Below are 23000 nucleotides of genomic sequence, written 5' to 3' on the forward strand. Positions count from 1 at the left end.
CATATTTCCATACCCCTTGGTATTTATGATATATATAACAATGAAAAATAGATAATATGACAATCTAATAAAAATGCATTAAAAAAAATATCTGACCAGACGATTCTCAAAGGAAGACATCAAAATAGCCAATAAGCCTATAAAAAGTACTCAATGGGTAGTAAATTCAAGTTTAAGACATAAGACACCACGACCACCCACCAGTATGGCTAAAATAAGAAGGTCTGACAACATCAAGTGTTGGCAAGAATATAGAGTGACTGGAACTCCGCATCTGGCTGGTGGAAGTGTAAAAAGGTACACTTTGGAAAAACATCTGGCAGTTTCTTACAGAAAGAACATACACCAACCCTATGAACTAGCAATTCAACTCCCAAGAGAAATGAAAGTACATGGCCATAGAAATACCTGCAGAAGAATGTTCATAGCAGCTTTGTTTATTATAGCTAAAAACTGGGAAAGGCCCAGGTATCCATCGGCAGAAGATTGAGTAAATAGTAGTATATTCATATAAGGGAATATTATTCAGCAACAAAAAATGAACTGTCAAATAACACAACAACATGGATTACTAATCCACTCATTTGAGTGAGAGTCACTCAAAAACACTACCCCAAGTAAAAAATAAAAACAAAACTTTATACAAAAGAGAACATATTGTATGATTCCATTTACATAAAGTTCTAGAACAGTCCCAACTGATCTGTGGTGTGGGAATGATATATGTTATCAAATGTAAAACAGTAACATAGTAGAAGCTGTTAGTTGTAGAACCTAGATGGTGAGTATGTGGGTGTTTACCATATCCTTTTTTAATGCTTCTGTGAGTTTGAACAGGTTCACAATAAAATGTTAGAGAAATGCAGATATTACTATAAACAAGGGTCTTATTAACTTTAGAAACCATATAATATGTTGAAAGGAGATTTCTTTACTACAGGTCTTTTTAGAGTCTTTGGTTTGCCAGTATGCCTTGGGAATCATCAAAGGGGCTACAGGATGCAGCCTTACCCAAGCCGATGGGGCCAGAGGCCCTTGGCCTCAGGGCTCCCTACTGGAAGACCATTTCCTGGGTACTGAGAAATACTGCTCTCACCTTTTTGTCTTTGAGTTTACCTCTATTTCTTCAAAATGAATATTGGGGAATGAGTCTGTGACCACCTAAAGGTTCTTGTCTAAACCGCTCAACACCCTCCATTTACTGTTTGAAAGTGCCCATTTCCCTACATTCTCATCAACACCGAGTAGTCCCTGTTTATTCATCCTCAGTAGGTGAAAATGTGACCTTACAGCAGTTAAAACTTGCATCACCTTCATGACAAGTGGAGTCAAACATTTTAAATTATTTACTGGTCATATGTATTTCTCCTTTGGACTCATTCTTTCAAATATATTTACCAGCAAAATATCTTTAAATTCTAGGCCTCTAAATCTCCATATTCATGAAGGTAGCTCATCTATTAAAATTATCAGATCCCAAAAGAAAGGCCTCTGTGTGGAAAGATGATGTAAGTTATTGATAGATATGTGAATTCCGAACTGCCCTTTTGATGTTCCGCTTATCTGTCAGACCTCACCCTTACGGGACTATCGCCCCTGAGACAGAGGAATTCCAAGAAGTTGGTCGACCTGCCCCAAGAAGAAGCATTCCAGAAAGCTGAAATCCTCAAACCGTAAAAGGGAACATATCAGGACTTTTGCCTCAGTATCCCCTCAGGCTCTCCCAAACACTATATAACTCGCCCCTAGTCTGTAACCAGCGCTCTTCTCCCCAGGAGAAGTGCCCAGCAGGGTTTCTTCCTTTCAGTAAAGCCTGTTACTCTGCTCTTTTGGACTCCCATGGATTCCAACAGTTATGTGGAGTGAATTTTACTTGGGAAACTCGGGCATGTTATTCTGTGTGTGCTTGGGGGGGAGGGTGTTAGTACAACCAGGTAAAAGGTGAATGAGCTTTCAAATATCTAATAACTTTACTCAATTTCAGTTTATTAGCACATCCTTTTTACGAAGATTTCTCCAAGGGTCATGTTAGAAGGTGATCTACAGTCTGTAAATTAGAGATTTGCAGAAACAAATCCCCACTCGCTTCTCTCCGGCTTTGCTGGCAACTCTAGGACTTTGCTGGCACACTGGGTCCTCAGAAGAGAGCACATCTCACCGGGCCCTTGTCAACACACAGAATGTTGTTAGGTTTTTAGCTTCTCTGATAACACCAGGATTGTAGGTGCTATTAGTAAATATAATAATTTGCCTCCCCCTTCCGCAGAGGCAAATCCCATTTCCCTGCCCTCTGAGCCACGTCCTGTCTGTTGTTCGGAGAAGTGTGAATAACAGTGTTCACACTGAAACCACAGAGGGGAAATCACCAGCCTAGCACAGGAAATTAACCACCACTTTACCTCGGGGCGAGGCTGGCACAGGCCACAAAGACATTTAGAATCAAAGTCATATCCAATAGAGCAAGGGACCGAATGTGAGACCTGGAGTCTCCCTCAGGGCACATGCTGGCTCAAGCAGGGAAGAAGTTCCAGAAGATGGGTTGTTTGCACTTATAAGACTGCCCTGATGGCCCTGGCCGGTTGGCTCAGCGGTAGAGCGTCGGCCTAGCGTGCGGAGGACCCGGGTTCGATTCCCGGCCAGGGCACACAGGAGAAGCGCCCATTTGCTTCTCCACCCCTCCGCCGCGCTTTCCCTCTCTGTCTCTCTCTTCCCCTCCCGCAGCCAAGGCTCCATTGGAGCAAAGATGGCCCGGGCGCTGGGGATGGCTCTGTGGCCTCTGCCCCAGGCGCTAGAGTGGCTCTGGTCGCAACATGGCGACGCCCAGGATGGGCAGAGCATCGCCCCCTGGTGGGCAGAGCATCGCCCCTGGTGGGCGTGCCGGGAGGATCCCGGTCGGGCGCATGCAGGAGTCTGTCTGACTGTCTCTCCCTGTTTCCAGCTTCAGAAAAAAAAAAAAACAAAAAAAAAAAAAACAAAACAAAACAAAAAAAAAGACTGCCCTGAGGACACGATCTGAGGATTGTGATCATGTCTGTAATTTCCTTTAAAGCTTGCTCTTAGACAGTGTGGATACTATGCATGTGTGTTTGGATTAAGTTACACTCATGGTGTGGTGAGTTCCCAATCAGGATTTCACACCCCAGGGGCAGTGGGCTAGATCCCCATGTGGACGCCCTGTCTGGAGGCAGCTACCAGGAATGCTCTTCGGTAATTTATCTTGCTTAACAGAGCTTTGTTAATTAGCATAACAAACGTTAGAAATGGACTGTCATTTAGTGAAATTAGGTCTATTCAAGATATGTGGATTGACAAGCATAGGTCAGAGTCCCACTCTTGCTTGAACTAGACAAAGTATCCCTACTCTGAGGAGGGCTACTGTCTTCTGTTAGGTTCCCTAGGAGCAGTGAGAAGAGTTGAGGGCTTACAGTTTATCTGAGAGGTGACAAGAACTGACAGGAAGGTGAGTAGGCGATACAGGAGTGGGGAGGGGGAGGGGGAGAACAAAGGGTGTGTTATTGAGCCAGTTACCACAGTGGATAATTAAAGCTTAGTTCTGTAGAAAGCTCTAGAAATGATCTAAAACAGGGGTAGTCAACCTTTTTATACCTACCGCCCATTTTTGTATCTCTGTTAGTAGTAAAATTTTCTAACCACCCACCGGTTCCACAGTAATGGTGATTTATAAAGTAGGGAAATAACTTTATTTTATAAAATTTATAAAGCAGAGTTACAGCAAGTTAAAGCATATAATAATAATTACTTACCAAGTACTTTATGTCGGATTTTCACTAAGTTTGGCAGAATAAATCTTTATAAAACAACTTACTATAGTTAAATCTACCTTTTAATTTTTACTTTGGTTGCTCCGCTACTGCCCACCATGAAAGCTGGAACGCCCACTAGTGGGTGGTAGGGACCAGGTTGACTACCACTGATCTAAAACATACATTTCAGAATTCTCCCAACCAGGAGACAAGGGAGCTGGGGTATTTATACCCCCCACCGCTGGTTAATTCCCAGGCACTTCCGGCCACCATGGTGTGGGCAAAGTGGGTTCTGACAACTCAGGAGCAACCCTTCCATAAAGACTCAAGGTGGCTGTTGGCACTGATAGAAGTGGTAAGGGGAAATGGGCAGAGCACCAGCAGTGTCTGCTACGGCTCCCTAGCCTATCTGCCTGTGTGGTCACGTGTCCATTAAAAACTTAGAAGGCTCTATTTGTTGAAACTGACTAAATAAGGATAAGAGAACCCTGCACCTGGAATATGGACTGGTGCACCTGCTGTTCCCAGCAATTGTTGGTGAGAGGGCCTGGAAGCAGGAGCTGGGACTTCACCCAGCCCACGGAACTGGGCGGCGAGTGGCCTGTGCCTGCTGACCTCTAACTTCTTGTTGAATGTGTGCAGACTTTGTTCCAGGACCTCCTTTCCTTATAATCTAGTAGTGAGACTGTCGGGCTGTAGCTAAGTCTTACCTTCTTTCAGGGTTTTGATGTTATGATCCTGTCCTTGCGCTCTGCGAGCAACGCTGGTTAAATGGTTTGGTCAGTCTGCGGCGTAGCTGCTCCTCTGTATGCAGCGCGCGCACATGCGCACACACACAGTTGTTAGAAGACACCTACCTGCACGGTGTAGCTTCCCAGGGTGGTGGCCCGTTTAAACCGCCGACCTTGCTGCTGGGACATCATGAACAGCTGGGCCAGGCGCTGCTCCATGACCCGGGCGAAGCTCTGGTTGTGCAGACCCACCAGTGTATTGTCCACGCCCTGCAGCACTGTGGATGCAGAAGGCAGAGGGGCTGCTCAGAGGACAGGCTGCCGGCTGACTCAGAACCACAGCCACCACCATCCCTGCACCAGCCACTGAGCACCATGGCCCCACCTCACAGGCGGGCTTGGCCATCCTTACCTCACTTGGCCCTCACAACTGTCTCAGGAGTTAGGAATCACTATCCACGTGTTATAGATACTGGAAAGGTTAAGTGACTTGTCAAAGGTCACAGCTAGCAACCAGAAAGGTGAGGTTTCAAACCCAAAGCCTGGGCTCTCCTCCATGAGTCATGACTTGCCTAAGGCTGCTGTGTTATATCCAGACCTTATTGCAGGTTTATGAGTGCTGTTAAGAGTCCATTTGGGAATACAGCTTAGATACCGGTAGAGCTAATTGGATTTTTTTGCTGGTTCCCACTCAGTATCTCTGGCTCAGGGTTACCCTAATTTTATTTTTCCTTCTCATCAGCTTTGCTGTGGAATCTGAGCTCCATCCTGTGAGTCGGCCCCTTACACCTTGGCAACCACCCTCTCCAATGTTCTCGTGTCTCCCTCCTCTGTGGTCCTTCTGAGAGCCACCCCAAAGCTGCCCAGGGCCTCTCGGGTACTCTCCTCATTTGAGAGCAAGACGGCGTGATAGAAAGGGTGAGCTCTTGTCAGTTGTGAAACTTTCGGCAAGCCACTGGCCCTCTCTGAGTCCAAGTCCTTCTCTGTAAAAAGGGACAAGCCCACATCACAGCAGATCTATCCTAAGGAGATCTATGGTTGAAATGAGACAAGGCGCGTACCGGAGCGCAGCACAGAGCCCTGTGCACAGAAGGTACATGAAACTCCTCTTTCCTCCCTCCACTGCGGAGCTTCATCTACCCCAGGACATCTGCCATCAACGATAAGGCATGACGATGGCATTCCGGGCGGTGGCCAGTGCACAGGGCAGGGTTTCAATGAACACTAGGGCTAGGACTGCAGCAGTCACCGACTATGGGGGTGGCTGCCTTTTGCTGTCAACCCCCCAAATCCAGTCCTTCCTCCAAGTCCCTTGGGAAGCACACTTCATCCCAAATACACAAGCACTGCCTATGTATTTCAAACACCGCCATCCCTGAAATTGAAAATGCTAAAACAATCTTCATCTTTAAGAAACCAAAACTTACATGCACCAGGATGCAAGATTTTTCATTTACTAGAGTTTGTTCTACCACACAATCCAGCTAAGGACCATTAATGCCACCCATCTACTGGGACAGAGAAATAGCTTGGATACAAAGAACATGTTGTTACGATCGCATTCTACTCAGGGCCAGAACCAGCAGCTGATGACAGTGAGATACAGAGAACGATATTTGAACTGATCAAGAGAAGTAAAACCCACAGCTGAGTCTCTGAAATTACTTCTTTGAGGCCATAAATGCTAAATAATCCCCATGGAGGGTATAAAGCAGCTCTCTTTCCAGAGCCCTTATAAGGGACTCCCAGCTCAGCTGTCAGCAGAACTCCTGCCAACAAACATGAGACACTCCTACGCCATCTCTACTGTGGCAGGCCCCACCGAGACCCCGCGGAGTCCCCCAGCACAGCCCACCTGCTGGCCATCGACAGGAGAGCCACGTTCTTGCTAATTCAGAGATGCCCCTTTAGAAAAATCACACAAGGCCCTGGCCGGTTGGCTCAGTGGTAGAGCGTCGGTCTGGCGTGCAGAAGTCCCAGGTTCGATTTCCGGCCAGGGCACACAGGAGAAGCGCCCATCTGCTTCTCCACCCCTCCCCCTCTCCTTCCTCTCTGTCTCTCTCTTCCCCTCCTGCAGCCAAGGCTCCATTGGAGCAAAGATGGCCCCGGGCGCTGGGGATGGCTCCTTGGCCTCTGCCCCAGGCACTAGAGTGGCTCTGGTCACGAAAGAGCGACGCCCTGGAGGGGCAGAGCGTCGCCCCCTGGTGGGTGTGCCGGGTGGATCCCGGTCGGGCGCATGCGGGAGTCTGTCTGTCTCTCCCCGTTTCCAGCTTCAGAAAAATACAAAAAAAAAAAAAAAAGAAAGAAAAATCACACAATCCCCTGCTAAAGGATTACTTCTAAGTTAGCCTCTCCTGACCAATGGACAGAGTACGAGAGGGAACACAGGACATCGAGGGGCAGCACCATGGATTGACTACTTTATGGAATCCCAGTGATGACTCAAGGGCAGACATCAGAGACGGCGATAGCCCGAGACACCAGGTGGCTCCAGAAGTAGACAGAGTGACGGTGGTACGCCGCTGGGGCTGTATTTAACATTTAAAAACGATTAAAATGATAAATTTCATGTTATGTGTATTTTATCACAATATTTAAAAATTGAGAATAACAAACAAACCTCCCAGGGAAGTCGTCGGAGGCGTGGGAACCTCCCAGTTACATGGAATCAGCACCTGGACAGCTCCCATGCGCCTCATCGCTCTCTCCGCTGCGAGAACGGGGAACGTGCCCTTAGGAGGCGGCTGGGCAAGAGCGGGGGCTGGAGCCAGGCGCCTGGGTTGGGATCCTGCCTCCCCCTTACTGAGTGTTCTTGGCAAGTTGCTTAGTTCCGCTGGGCCCTGGTTCCTTATCTGAAAACAGGGGATCATGCTCTATTCTTGATTGTGTCCTTGTGAAGAAGAGAGACTTTATTTTTTTAAAAACTGCTTCCTGCACAGTGACAGGAAGCACTTGTGAGAGTGCCCATAGCTGGTAGCTTTGTTCTTGCCCTCTTCTTTGCCAGACACGCCCTTCGCAGAGGAAGAAATAACACGACACAGAACTGTGTTCCAGGATGGTGGCTCCTCTCCTCCCCCGAGGTGCGCCGGGCCCTCCCCTCCACCCCGGAAGGAAGCAGAGAGGGCTGTGCACCCCGTCTCTCCCAGCGGCATGGAAGCAGGAGGGGAGTTTGGACCCTGACCCCACCCTCAGCTACCACGGACTCAGCTTAGAGGAGGCAGGCAAGTCTCCAGCTGTGTCCACAGGAGCTTTGTCCAGAAAATTTGGTGATTTTTCCATCACTGGTCTCTTAGTCTTTATTTAAAATTGCGCTGGACCCTCAGAATCCCGTGATCAGGCCTGGCTCGGCTTTCTATACTCAATCTAAACTGTTTTATTTGTGGTCGAATCCCACAAATTCAGAGCCAAAGAACCTGAATGTTTAGCTCGTATCATCTCCTGATCCTGAGGGGAAGAGTGTGACACCCACAGGGTCGGAGTGACTGACTCAGGGACACACTCGGATCATACGCAGCAGAGCCAAGAGCAGAGAAATCCTATGATGGCTGGGTCTGCAATATTTGACTCTGGTGGGTGAAATACAGATTCCAAACCCACGCTGGGCGCTCACCCCTGTCAGGCAGCAATACTGGTCTGCACACATTGATTCCGCCTGATTGCAAGGTCCCTGGACAACAGGGGAGCCCCTGGGTTCTCCGTAAAGACGGGACAACAGGAGTCACCCTCGGCCAATGATTTTCCACTGAAGTGATTTTCCACTAAAGAGAGGCCCACACTTACAGAGGGGGAAGGGTACAGTGTGAAAACCATATTTAATATAAGTTCAGTGGGCATAGAGATGAAACATGTCAGGGTTTTATAACATCAACTAAAGGAAAGTTGCTCCAAGTTAGCAACAGGCAGTAGACAGGGTGCCCGTGATGAACGTCTGGGAGTAAAAAGCAGAATGGTTGGTTATTGAAGGGGCTGTGGGTTTGAACAGGGTGAACAGAGCTATCTCCATCCCTCAGTTCCCAATCTCCTACTCCTTCTGTAACTAGTGGTAAAAGGTTGGTGGCGGCTGCCGATTGGGTTAGAAAGAGGTCATGAGCCAAAGAGAAGGAAGGAGGATCATCCTGAGCCTGGTTTCGGTCCCCGCCAAGCACTAGCTGATCCAACTAGCCCCAAACACGGCGATAACGGCCGCCGTCTCTTCTGATCACCAACAGCCACATAGCAATAACAAGCGAGGGTGACACAGGTGAGGGGACAGGGCGTTGGGTCCCAGGAGAATCCTGACAAGACCATGTGCGAAGTTTTTTATTAAGGTTATATCACTACAGTAGGGGCAAGGCAAGACACAGGTACACGAGGAAAGGTGGAAACAGGAGGCTGTCTAGAATACCCCGTTTACATCTGATGTAGCCCTTAAAGTTACCAGAAGGGGGGAAACCTCTGCAAATTAAAAAGTAGCATTCCTGGTGGAAGAAAAAAAAAAAAAAATGATTTTGTACATGTTATATAACCTGCTGACTAAAAAATGTGTTGCTTTGTTAGCATTGTCTCTCCTGGGCATAAACTCTGATGAGTTATTTTTTTTTATTCTTTAAGACATTTCTTTAGTCTGTCTTAGCAGGTAAGAAAGAAAACCTCTGTATACCCACAGCTCTGCAGGGGAGAAAGAAAAGCCATTTTCTGCAATCCAGGAGAGGATCTGAGCAGGTCCCGTCCAGCAGGGCGGTGTGCTCCTTTGTCAGTGTTTAGGCAGCAGTGCACCTTGCTTGGGACAGCACGTGGGGGACGAGTGGAGGGCGCAGAAGAGGGTTTTAGACGGGCCCCCTTGCCCGGCACCTCTCCCACGACTCGCACGATCTTCCTCCCTGCTTGTTATGGGCTGGCCTGTGTCCTCCCAAAATCCAGATGTTGAAGTCCTAGTCCCCAGTCCCTCAGAATGTGATTGTACTTGGAGATAGGGCCTTTCAAGAGGTGACTGATGTAAAACGGGGTCATTTAAGTGGACCCTAATCCAATGTGACTGGTGTCCTTATAAGAGGAAATGAGGACATAGACACACAGAGGGAAGACCATGTGAAGACAGAGGAAAGATGGCCATCTGTAAGCCAAGAAGAGAGCCTCAGAAGAAACCAGCCCTGCTGATACCTTGATGCTGGACTCCCAGCCTCTAGGATTGTTGAAACCCCCACCGCGCCCCAGTCTGTGGTCCTTTCTGTGGCAGCCCTTGCAGATGAATACCTTTGACCTCCTGTCCTTTTCCTTTACAGCCAGCTGGTCACTTTTTCTCCTATAAATATCTGCCTTCTCTCTTTCCTTCCCATCATTGCCTCTCTGATTTTCAGAACTACTGTCTGATTTTTTGAAAAACAAAAACTGTTTTGCTGTTTCAGAAAGCTCAGCTGGGAAATGTCACGGAGAAAAAAAAAAAGAAAATGCCACCAAAACACCCTTCTCTTTCCATCCGCCCTCACTGTCAGGACACGCCTGGGCTCCCCCAGGATTGGTGCGGGTGTGGGCCTCGTGCCAGGGGAGAGAGGACAGTGCTTGCCTGGCATTCCTCGGGCTTTCGCTGGCATTTTGGAGGGCAGTGCAGAAAGGCCCGCCATCCTGAAACAGACAGCCATTCACACAGACACGCCCTGGACGTCCACCGGTAAATGTTACACCTTCTGATCTGCCCACTTTCAGCAAAGCAGGGGCCACTAGTGGGACTTTCAGTGTGCTACTTTGAACTAGTTATCTAACATGCATCTTCAGTGTGATTTGTTTGTTTGTTTGTTTGTTTCAGCTTACTCCACCCACTTCTGTCTCATGAAAGCAACTCCTTGACTTACAGGACAGGACCAGAAAAAGGACTTCAACCCTATCATGCAGTTTAAACTTTTTAAGGATTTCTTTTTTCTTTCGACATGCAGTTGAAAAGGGGAAATAAAAGAAGAGATTACCTGTAATTACCCAGTAGTCTCTGGTTGTCTCTGATATGTCAAGGTTGGGATACTCCAGGGCTAAAACAAAGAGGAAACACACCAAATTACTTCCACGAGTTTTTCTATGTAAATATTGTTAAAGGCACAGAGTTGACAAAATATGAAGCAGCTGACACCTGACTTAGCCTTCTGAAGAGCTCTATGACCTACAGGCTAAAACTACCTTGCTGCTCAGAAAACTAAAATGCTCAGATGAAAGTTTTCTAGGGACCGTGCCTGTCTGCTCTTCCAGTTTTCCCATCAGAACCTTCTGAAGTGGCACATGATTACCAAGACCCACAGCTAGGACCTGCCTTAGCTGTAGCTTTCCCTTTAAAAATATCCAACTACCACTACCATTTTTAGGGATGATTAGCTCTTGACTGGATCTCCCCAATGTCAAGGACTAATTTCGGCAGCCAAATGCTTGCAACTACCATTTTTTTTATAGGTGCAGTGACCATCAGAGTTCATAGAGGTAAAGGGCATAGAACATTGTCTGCCACCCAGTAGGTGCTCAATAAATCCTAGTTGTGGTTATTATCAAAATATCAAAGAAAATAAATTCTTCACATGCTGCCATGTCACACAATGCCTTCTTTTAGGACATCATCGCTTCCATACAATCCAGTTATCTTCCCTTACTATATGGAAATTCCCAAAAGCTTGCTATTAAACAAACATTCCAAAAAAAAATTCTAAATGACTCCCCTGTGTTTAAGCACATCCACACACATCATCTCATTTATTTATAATATCGAAAGCAACCACAGAAACAGAAAGAATTGTGCTAATATGTGTTTTTTAAGAAACACTTGCCCAGCAACCTTGAGAAATGTACCAACACTTAAACTTAAGAACACAAATCTTTACTCCTTTGGCTACCAAGTAAGTGTTTGGGTACAGAATGTAAGCCGCATCGTCTTCGAAGCCTACACCTACTGCACGGGAATGAAGATTATGTAACTTAGAGGAAGAGGAGGCCACAAGACTAGAGGGACATCATCAAGTGAAGTCACAGTGCTGATTGCAAATGAGCTGTGCTGACATCTACAGCCAGGGCAAGGGCTGAAGGCCCGGCATTTGCTGAGGGCAGAGCTGGGGGCAACCTTACAATCCATATCACCATGAGGACAGGCACCGTACCAGGCAGGATTATAAATGCGGAGGCAGATGCCTGGCTTCAAACCCCAGACTTCCACGTCTCACTAGCTGACGGAGTATAGACGTTTTATTAAAAACGAACTTTAGTTTTCTCGTCTGCAAACGGTGCTGACTTTGCACCTCCCTTGGAGGGTGGTTGCAAGGATTAAATGAGATAAGAGATAGGTGGAGAGCAAAGGCACCCAGCATGTGCTTTTTTTTTTTTTTTTTTCCAATGCGCAATAAACTTGTCATCAATTCAATCCCCACACATCACATATTCCAGTTGTTGTTTTATGACTAGAGAGTTAGAATGCAGCCAGGCACAATGGGCGTCTGCAAAGTGGAGAAAGGCCCCAGGGAAAGTGGCCAAGTCCCAGAATGGCGGGGACATACTCACGTTCAGCGATGGTGAGCGGCGGGTAGGTGAGGTAGAACCCCACCAGCTCAGCCGAGAGCTGGCGGAGGAGGCTGCTGGCGACCGTGCCGTTGAGGAAAGAGCTCTGATTGCCCACCACGTACACCAAGGTGACGGTCTGGGAGGCGTTGGACGTGCTCACAATCTGAATCGACACAGGAGGAAAGGGGAGGGAGACATGCCAAATAAGATGAGGGTCTGTCTTATGGAGGCCGTGGGAGGAGAAGTCTAAGCAGTTGAGGGTAGGAATGAAAGGGAGGTGGGGAAAGAGCGAGGAAGAGACAAGAATAACAACAGCCATCACTCACTGATCGCTCGCTACGTGCCAGGCGTCGTGCGAAGGGCACGTTATCTCATTTAATCCTCACCACAACCCTAGCAGGTGTGTCTAATTGTGACTCCCTTTTACAGAGGAGGAAACTGAGGCCCAGAATGATCGAGGGCTTGCCCAAGGTACGAAGTGACAGAGCCAGGATTCAAACCTGGGCAGTCTGACTATAGGTTTTAACCACTGGTGTATGCGTGTGTCCTTTCCAGGGGCTAAATTGTCTCTGATTACTCTTATAGTTCTGACAATACAGAAATAGAGCAGAGGAATGTTAAATTTAAGGAGGACTCAAGTGCTCAGACAGAGAAAGCCTGAGTCAAACTTTTGGGGAATTCTAAGGTTAAAAGGACAGACAACATACACCCACCTAGTAACAGAGTGACTGAACCGGATTATGAAGAAATTCAGAAATATAAAATATAAGGTCTGCCAGAAAGTTCTGTCCGTTTCTATCACAAGTTTCGACAGGTAAGCACGTTTATTTGGCGCATGTGTGCCTCTCTATTTTTATCACTTAATGTATACATACTGACGTAGCAAATCACGTTAGTCTTATGTGTGATGCGATAGTGTACCCATGGCTACTGATAAAGTTCATTTACGCCACTGTAATTTTTACGAATTTCAACAAGGAAGAAATGCTACAGAAGCATGTCTGTCGCGTCCACCATATTCCCCAGACTTAGCACCCTCCAACTATCACTTGTTTTTGTCCTTACAAAATTTTTTGAAGGGCAAAAAATTCAAAAATGAAGAAGATATCAAACAAGCACTGGTTCAATTTTTCACATCAAAAGATAAAACATTTTTCAAAAATGGGATATACAAATTGCCCTCACACTGGCAAGAAATCATTAATAATAATGGCAATTATATTATTTAATAAAGTTTATTGACGGTAAGAAAAATTTGTATTTTGTTTTATTCCAAAAACGGACAGAACTTTCCGGTATAGCTTCTTTAGAGAGTAATTACATGTCCTTGTGGTCTATGAATTTCAATACAGAATATGTAAGTGTGAACATGAGATGGTGTGGTTTTCTTCTTGCATCTTGTCTAAGTCAGTTTTCTGTTACTGGAAAATGAGGTTTTCTGGGTCAGTGTATGGACAAATTATCCCACAGACGAGATCTGAAAAACGGATGCAGCAGGAAGTCCTTGCACGTGGTGACAGTCTGTCTGCTCCGTCCTCCTCCAGATCCACTTGCCGCCCCCTCTCATCCTGCTGGGCACCCCCAGAGGCAGACGCTTGCGGACTACCACCACCGGACTACCACCACCGCAGTGGGCTCCTCTGCCCACCTCAGCTAAAGGGGAGAGGGAGAGTGACCTCAGGTATTGGTGCTGGGGTTTCCCTGTGGGGGGGTGTGTCAAAGCTTCTGGTGGGCAGCTCTGGCCTCTGGCTTCCTGTAACTGTTCCCTCCCCTCACCCCCTCAGCCCCAACTGTTCCAGTTTTGGGTACTGCATTGTCCCTGTTCAGTGGCATTAAGTAGATTCACATCATTGTGCACCATCACCGCTATCCCTCTCCGGAACTTTTTCATCTTCCCAAAATGAAACTCTGTACCCAATAAATAACAACTTCCCATTTCTTCCTCTCCCCAGCCCCCTAGCAACCACCATGCTACTTTGCCTCTAGTAATTTGACAAAACTAAATACCTTTTATAAGTGAAATCAGACACTACTTGTCCTTTTGTCTCTCGCTTATTTCACTTAGTATAATGTCCTCAAGGATCATCCATGTTGTAGCTGTAGCGTGTGTCAGAATTAAGCTCCTTTTATTCTTTTTTTTTTTTTTTTAGCATGAAAGCATCCCACATTTACTTACTTATCCATTCATCTGTGGATAGACACTTGGGATGCATCCACCTTTTGTCTGCTGTAAATAATGCTGCTATGAAAATGGGTGTACAAATACCTATTCAAGTCCCTGCTTTCAGTTCTATTGGTTATACACCCAGAAATAGAATTGCTGGAGTACATGGTAATTCTATGTTTAATTTTTTGAGGAACTGACATACTGTTTTTTCCACAGTAGCTGCACCATTTGACATGCCCACAAACAGTATGCGCAAGGGTTCCAATTTCTCCACATCTCTACCAACACTTGTTTTATTCTTTTTTAAATTATAGCTTTCTAATAGGTATGAAGTGGTATCTTGTGGTTGATTTGCGTTTCCCTAGTAATTAGTCAAACAGAGGACCTTTTCATGTGCTTATTGGTCATCTGCATATCTTCTTCAGAGAACTATATATTCAAGTCCTTTGCTCATTTCTTAATAGGGTTCTTTGATTTTTGTTGTTGAGTTGCAGAAGTTCTTTATGTAATCTAGATATCACCCCCTTATTATATACTATATGATTTTCAAATATTTTCTCCCATTCTATGAGTTGCCTTATGGCTGCGTCCTTCGTCCACAAAGTTTTTTAATTTTGATGAAGTCCAGTTTATCTATTTTTTCTTTTGTTGCCTGTGTTTTTGGTGTCATATTAAAAAAATCATTGCCAAATCCAATGTCATGAAGCTTTTCTCCTCTATTTTCTTTTAAGATTAATAGTTTAACTTTCACATTTAGGTCTTTGATCCATTTTGAGTTAATTTGTATGTATGGTGTTAGGTAAGGGTCCAACTTTGTTCTTTTGTTTATGGATGTCCAGTTTTCTCAATACCATTTGTTGAAAAGGCTGTCCTTTCTCCATTGGTCTTAGTACCTTTGTCAAAATCATTTGACCGTATGTGCAAGGGCTCATTTCTGAGCTCTCTATTCTGTTCCATTGGTTTATATGTCTGTGTTTATGCCAGTATCACACTGTTTTGACATAACTGTGTAGAAAGTTTGAAATAAGGAAGTGTTAGACCTCCAACTTTTTAAGATTGTTTTGGCTATTCAGGGTCCTTGAGATTCCATTTGAATTTTAGGATTTCCATTTAAAAAGTCCTTGGGATTTTGATTGGGATGGCACTGGATCTTGATCTCTCTTGGTAGTACTGACATCTTAACAATATTAAGTCTTCCCATTCATGAGCATAGAATACTTTTTCCATTCATGTGTACCTTCTTTAATACAGTCAGTTTTTACAGCTAAGAAAAGTGTGACCATTGTTGGTGGCAGCTTAACACCAGCTTCATAAATAAGAAGAGGTCCACAGACCTGAGACCAAGGCCATATCATTGTTCCCTGAAAGTCATGCCCTGTTCCCCATCAGTTCTTTACTGTTAGATTTTTACTGGAATAACACAAAAAGGCACTTTGGTTCCACAAGGCTGTGAACGGTAAGAATGAGGCAAACCTGGAGGTGCTGGGGGGCACCCCACAGGCCTGAGGATGATGCCAGCCCAGAACGAGGCAAGCCAACACATGAAGAGAGAACTAACTGTATGGAGAGATCACGTGAGCACCTGGATCCAACTGTGCCTGAGGCAAATAAACTTTGAACCTTTCAGTGACATGAACCAGTCACTTCCTCTTTTTGCGTAAGCTTGTGAGATTGGATTCTGTCATTTGCACCAAAAAGTTCTAATTGAGTCTACTGTAACGTAGCCTCTAATGGCAATGCTACACAAGTAAAAAAAATAATTATGTTACTTTTTCAACGATTTCTCTAAACAAATTAATTATTTATGTAGTCTTATTCCACAGAAGATCCAAGTGCTTCACAAATGATATTTACTACAATAAAATGGAAAGTTATAATTATAAGATCGGGTCCTGGAATCACAGATTAAAGACAGTCCCTGTGGAATGGCTATCATACAGCTATCTGTGACTGATAGAGGGGTGTAGAGGGTTACTAAACCCAGGAAACAACTTTGTCTCTGGGCTTCCTGTCAGCCAAGGCTAAAAGAGAAAGGGGGTTAATAAAACAATTCACCCAATGATCCATTCATTTCAAGAGCTGTTGATATATTCAAGAGCACCTAAAATCTAGATACAATTTTCAAATTGCCTGTTATAGTCTTTTCCAAGGAAGATTTCTTACTTGCTAGGGCCAAGGGCAGCTTTTTACTGTGGTGTCCCTCCCAGGGTCTGATGAATAACAGGTGGTCAATAATTCTGTGCTTCCTGAATACAATCAGAGTATGTTCTTACATACAATCAGAGAGTATATTCTAGCTTTGATCAGACTCAGTACCTGTGAAGATCCAAATCACATCAGAAAAAAAAAAAGATCTTCCACAAAAGAGCTGAATCATACTCCTTACATAAATCTTAAGTCTGTGACATGCTTTTAGATTTTTAGAGATACTTCCACTTTGGATAAGTCCAGAAAATAAAAGCTTCTCATTCAAACTAAATTATATACTATCTATATCATATTGGCTTTGCTGGTAATTCATTTATGCTAAATGTCAATTTCAAAACCAAATGGGTTTCACTGCAAAGGCTTTTAGTTCAGCAAAAACAAGCATTGGCTAGTACAGTTAAGTAGAGAAGTTTGGGGGCTGGATCATTAAGAGGTCCTGGCTGGCTGGCTCAACAGTAGAGCATCAGCCTGGTGTGTGGAAGTCCCAGGTTGATTCCTGGTTAAGGCACACAGGAGAGGCAACCATCTACTTCCCCACCCTTCCCCCTCTCTTTTCTCTCTCCCTCTCTCTTCCCTTCCTGCAGCCATGGTTTGAATGGTTCCAGCTAAGTTGGCCCTGGGTTGTGAGGATGGCTCCATGACCTCACCCCAGGTGCTAAAAATAGCTCAGTTGCTGGGCAACAGAGAAGCAGCCCCAGATGGGCAGAGCATTGCCCCCTAGTGGGCTTTCAGGGTGGATCCCAGTTGGGGCACATGCAGGAATCTGTCTCTGCCTCCCCTCCTCTCACTAAAATAAACAAACTAACAAATAAATAGTAAAAGTATTGGAACAGCCTGAGGAATCTTCACATGGGAAAATATATAAATATAAATATAAAAACCCAAGCAATAGCAGGTAGACAGTGACACAGCATCCATACCCCAGACATCTTCACCAATGCTGGTACTAAGTGGCCCCGGAATGGCACTGTCTCCTGCCTACATCGCATGCCGAAGTACAAAGAAACATTTACCCCAGGAAGCTTTACAATGGGGGACCAAGTCACCACTTGCCAACATTTGTACTATGATTGGCCTCTGTCAACTACATGGCTCACGTGCCCTCCTCCTTACCTGAATCGTCAGGTTGCTTTTGGTATTCAGAACCTTTTTCTCAGCATCCTCGAAGGCCTTCTGTAGCCTCTGTTCCATCGTCTGAACGAACTTGCAGGACTGTATGTTGTCGGACTGGCTCACAAACTGAAGCACTAGCATGAGAGTAATAAATCAGCACTCACTAACACTTTGTTCCTTGGACTTAATAGCAGTCATAATATCAAACCACAATTGTTACATGGGAACAGTTAGGCAAGTAAAGGCAACAAGGTTTGGCTGTAGTTTTGGAAGTGGCTCTTAAAGTAATTTATAACCTAGAAGAATTAAAAATGTGATTGGACCTGAGATTCTCTCCAATGCAAATGACTTTGTAATGTCATTCGGCTGGCACATGTAGACATCTGCTCCAAGACTGCTAAAAAGTAACCGAAGACAGATCTGCCTTCTGATTTTTTGGAGGGAAACCAATAATCAATTGGCCTGCATTACTAAATTGATGAAATCTTTCAATTTCAATGTCTTCTCCACACTTGTGGTTCACAAACCGCAAGACTGGAATCAACAGGGCGAAAGAAAGATTCCAGGACCTAAGCTCAGACATTCTAATTCAGTGGCATCTGGAATGTGTTGCTTCAAAGAATAGGTTTTTTTGTGTTTTTTTTTCAAAGAATAGGTTTTATGGACATTCAATTCTTATCAGTATCTATAATACAGAAAAAAATATATATATAGTAGTTGGTGCATGTAAGTACTAATTATATACATTAGGAAGAAGAGCTCCTATGAAGAAATATTTCTAGTAAATACAGAAAATATTTAGGCTGATGTGCAGGGCACTTGGACATTTGATTAGCAAGGCCCTTAGAGGAAGAAGAGCAGGGACTTTAAAACCTGACAGAGCAGTTAGCAACGGCGTTTTTAACCAGGTGTCTTCTTGGTACTGCCCTCTCAGCCCCATCTCCAATCCCAGAGCAGACAGCGATCCTTTCCTTCTGAGTTACTTGCCTGTTTTCAGCTGGAAGTAGCCTGCAGGCTGGGGACTCCACGGGGAGGCAAGGACCGCCACAGACTGCAAATTGGGGGTATGCTGCTTCAGATCTGCCGTGACATTGCTGACCCCATAAACACCCAGCATTTCGATGACGACAGCAGGCAAGTACACGAGCCGCCCTTTGGTAGCATAATAACCAACTGTGACGTTGTGAGAATATTCCAGAATGTCCACCTACAAAACAAATGGACCCACAGAACTCAGTACTTGTTTGCACAGTACTTTTCAGTTCTGGGTGTTTCCTAGGACCACAACCATTATTCAGCATATTCTAATAGTCCTATAAAGCCCATGTACACTGGCAAGTCTCAAAATATCAGAATATAACAAAATATAATTTATATTGAACCTACGTGGAACAGAATTAGATCTGTGTTGTCTCGATTCCTCCAGTGCCTCAGTCTAATCCTGTGAGCACCAATTATCACCCAAGGTGGCAGACAGGAGACGGCAGGAGAAAGAAATTTCCAGGGAATGGAACGCTAAGAACATAGCTTTATTAAATTTCTCACCATTTATGAAAATTAAAAGGCAGAAATGACAGATTAAGTGGGGCAACCTTCAGGACAGGAGTCAAAGAGTATATGAGATGATTTCGTCTCTCTAGAAGCTGACAAAAGACTTGTTCAGACTTAACTCAGTTTCTTGACTTGGAAGCTGATTGAAGATCAAGGGAGGGGTGGGCCCTGGAGAGTTTCTCCTGCAGCTGAGTCCTCAGGGTACTGATGACCTGAGCTCTTTTGACACAACTTGGAAGTTTTTGAGGCTTTAGATTTTATTCTTGTTTTTGCTTTCTTAGTGTTTTATATTGACAAGTCAGGGTGTTTTTGACACCCACTTTCCTGCCTTATTCTTGTGTCTCCATTAGCAGCGTCATGTTATTTGCCAAAGAAACCCAGACAGCTGGTTTTGGAACAGGCTGGGTGTGCCTTTGGTCCCTCCGCACTTCGCTTCCAAAGGTGATGTCCAAGGCGGTTTTGGGTGACCGATGGTTGACAGAGGGGAGGGGAGGATGGGGGTCTGGCTGAAAATGTTGAAGGGATTGAGAAGTACAGACCAGTAGTTGCAAAATATAGTCACGGGGACATAAAGCATAGGCAATATAGTCAGTAATACTGTAGTAACTATGTATGGTGCCAACTGGGTACTTAGAATATCGAGGGGACCGCTTTGTAAATTATGTAGGTGTCTAACCACTATGCTAATACACCTGAAACTAATACAAAATAACTCTGAATGTAAAGCACCATTGAAAAAAATTTTTTTCAAAGGTGGCTTTAACGAGATACTTCTGGAAAGGGCATGGACACAGCACTGAGCCACACCAGAGAGAAAATGACTCCTGTCCCAGTCCTCCCGATGACCTCCAGGACCAAGTCCCTATTGGGGGAGTATTTACTTTTAATACCTCTCTAATCCTTACAAGTCCTATTTTTGCCAACACTGTCTAGCCTGAACTTAACACGCTGTTCCCATTATTCTCCTTTTTATGATTACTTTTTCTTTGTGGCAAGTGATCCTGACTTCCATTTATGGTGGTAATATCAGACACCCTTTCAAAAGAAATGTATTTAAGCCTTTTTTTTTAATGAGTCAGTTTAATAAAAACTAATGCACACTAATTGTCACAGCGGTCTGTGATGACATGTAGAAAAGGCACAAACTGTGGAGGCTGTTAGCAAGTGACAGAAGTTTAGTGTAACCTGTGTTGGGCAACCAGTGGAAACACTCACAGTTTCCACTTTCAAATAAAGCCTCTGGTGGAGAAACAATAGATGGCTCACATGGAATTGCATTTCTTTCTTTCTTTTCAAAATTATATAAAAGAGATAGACAATTAATTATCAACAAATTATGTGCCAAACCTTATTCCCAGTCCTTGGTGTGGGGGGTGGGGGTGGGGGGGAGACACCAAGCCAGATGCAGCTGTGGAACAAAGCCTCGGGGGAGGGGCCAGAGCAGTATTTTTAAGTGGTGCACAGGGTTGCCCACTGCCTGCCAATCACACTTACTGCTATAAAACTTGGGACCAAACCAAAAGCGTGTAAAACAAGGCTCCCACCACCGGGATATGCCATTGAAATCAGCTAGCAGTTGTTAAATAGTGGTTGGCATTAAAGTGGAGAAAGAAGGGTTTACTCCCCCGTCTGCAGCTGGCAATTTAAGCAAAGATGGACTCACTTTACAAGTCAGAGTAATTTTTAAGATGTCCGGAAATAAACCATTAACTATTTACAATGGTGAAGAAGATAAAGGAAGAAGAAATGGACGGTTTCTGGAGAATTACACTAACAATACTAAAGGTTTTCCCCCAAACAATGAGATAATAGGACAATTTAAAACAGTATTATCCAGGCTTTAAAAAAAAATCTGGACATAAGGCAATTAGCCTCAATTTTCCATCTAATAATTTTCCTCCAGCCACCACATGTTAACTATTTGCCAAAACGAAAAAAAGATGCTACTTCTGGCCAGCGTTGCTATGGTACCCAGGGAGGAGGAAAACAATCTGAACAGACTCTGGACCTAAGAGGAAGACGCAGACGGATGAGTCTGATTTCAAAAGCAAGGGGCTTACGTGAGCCGAGACGTCATTCTGATGGAAAGCCTTGCGCAGGGCCTGTGTGAGCCCTTTGGCGACATTGAGCTTCAGGGTTTCGCTGATCTGTACTCTCCTTTGCGTCAGAAAGAGAACTGTGGGGCCAAACCGAAGTACAGTGATGATCAGGGTAAGGCAGCAGACATCTACGAATGAAGGACCCCACCTTTCCTCCCCAGCCGCTACCTCCCACACAATCTTAGCGAAGCCAGTGAGTGCAGGTCCCCTGAGAGGGGTGGTAGGAGCTCAGTTGGTCCCACTCAACTTCTCAAGAAAGAAGGCCCTAGCCATCTATGTGGAGAGACAGCTGTCACGCTGGTGACACTTCATTTCTGACCAGTGCTGCCTCTGCCTTTGTTTTTTTTGTTGTTGTTGTTGTTTTTAATTTTTATTTATTTATTTATTTTTAATTTATTCATTTTTAGAGAGGGAGAGAGAGACAGAGAGAGAGAAGGGGGGAGGAGCTGGAAGCATCAACTTCCATATGTGCCTTAACCAGGCTAGCCCAGGGTTTCGAACCGGCGACCTCAGCATTTCCAGGTCAACGCTTTATCCACTGCACCACCACAGGTCAGGCGCCTCTGCCTTTGAAAGGTGGAGCTCAGCAGCACCTGCCCCTGCTGGGTCTGCATGCAGGAAATTCCCTTAACAGCATTCCGAGAGCTGATGCAGGTGCAGGCCCCAGGTGAGGTGCCGCCAGCCTAAAACAACGCCGAATCAGGAGGGCAGTTGCAACAAGTGCGACAGAGACAGGGATGGAGACCAGGGTGGAAACAGGCGTTTCTGACTGAAGGTGACAGGTGCCATTTGAAGGGAAGCCTAGGATGCTGCTGGAGGCCCTAGGAGGAGCATCCAGACGTGTCTTGGGCAAGGGTATGGGATCAGGAAGGTTTCCTGGGGGAACGGATGTGTCTGCTCAGTGCCGAAGACCGATGGGAGCAAGCCAGGCCAAGCAGGAGAGGAACTGTTTCCGTCCACTTCCATCAGAGGGAAGGCCAGTGCAAGGGCACAGGGGAGAAGAGGGAGATATTTTAGTGTATGTGGTTTAGGCCTGCTTCTGAGGGCAATGGGAAGGGAAGGGTTTTAGGCAAAGGCATGTATTTTAGAAGGTCCCTTTAACTGCAGAACAGGGTGGGAGCGGGCAAGTCTGAGGCAGAGAGATAAATTTGGCTGTTGTTGCAGAAATGTAGGTGAGCGGTCATAATAACGTGAACTAGGGACGTGGCAGAGGTGGTAGAGAGAAAGGGTGTATTCTGGAGATAGAACTGGAAAGAACTGGTTGGTAATTAACTGGGTGTGGCTGGGATCACGGGCTGGGGGGGGGGGGGGTCAGTGAAGCTGAGAGAGGGAGAATGTTCCAGACTTCTGCATCTAAGTGGCTGAGGTTGCCACTCAGAGGAGGAGATGCAGATCTGGAGGGCGAGGGGAAAGGAAAGTGGAAAACCAAACGGTAGAATTTCTTGAGATACAGAAAGAGATTCTGTACTTTCTCCTCTGTCAAGTTTCACAATTTCCTATTTTAGAATAGGGTATGTCTAAAGAGATAATGTCATTAATTCTCTGTAGGTTGAAGAGGAAGGTGGGATGCGAGCCTTCACCGTCGGCATACTTTTTCCCATACTGTGTCTAATGCTTTTTAGAGCAAACACTACCACAATATTATAAGGACCCTGTGCCTTCTTGATTTGCTTTACTGCAACTTGGAGGTGGGGGCTGAAAAGAGCACCCACCACCCCACATTTCCTAGGTCTCCTTTTTAACATCAAAAGAAATCCCAGGGGAGGCCCAGGCCAGGCAGCTCATTCGGTTAGAGCAGAGGTAGTCAACCTTTTTATACCTACCGCCCACTTCTGTATCTCTGTTAGTAGTAACATTCTCTAAC

At 45.3% G+C, this 23000-nt stretch overlaps 1 protein-coding gene across 6 annotated transcripts in view; it reads right to left on the reverse strand.

The window, feature by feature from the left end:
- The window catches only part of KIAA1549L (KIAA1549 like), a 286634-nt gene that overhangs the window by 105250 nt on the left and 158384 nt on the right, over positions 1–23000 (reverse strand). For all 6 annotated transcript variants that reach the window (XM_066363574.1, XM_066363557.1, XM_066363547.1 and 3 more), the window contains 6 exons: positions 21098–21213; positions 18474–18693; positions 17487–17620; positions 11999–12161; positions 10435–10494; positions 4622–4773 (listed from right to left, as the gene is read on the reverse strand). In XM_066363574.1, coding sequence (XP_066219671.1) covers positions 4622–4773; positions 10435–10494; positions 11999–12161; positions 17487–17620; positions 18474–18693; positions 21098–21213 — 845 coding nt within the window. The remainder of the gene's footprint in view (positions 1–4621; positions 4774–10434; positions 10495–11998; positions 12162–17486; positions 17621–18473; positions 18694–21097; positions 21214–23000) is intronic.

Source organism: Saccopteryx leptura, chromosome 1 (genome assembly GCF_036850995.1).
Source record: "Saccopteryx leptura isolate mSacLep1 chromosome 1, mSacLep1_pri_phased_curated, whole genome shotgun sequence".
Taxonomy (NCBI): Eukaryota; Metazoa; Chordata; class Mammalia; order Chiroptera; family Emballonuridae; genus Saccopteryx; species Saccopteryx leptura.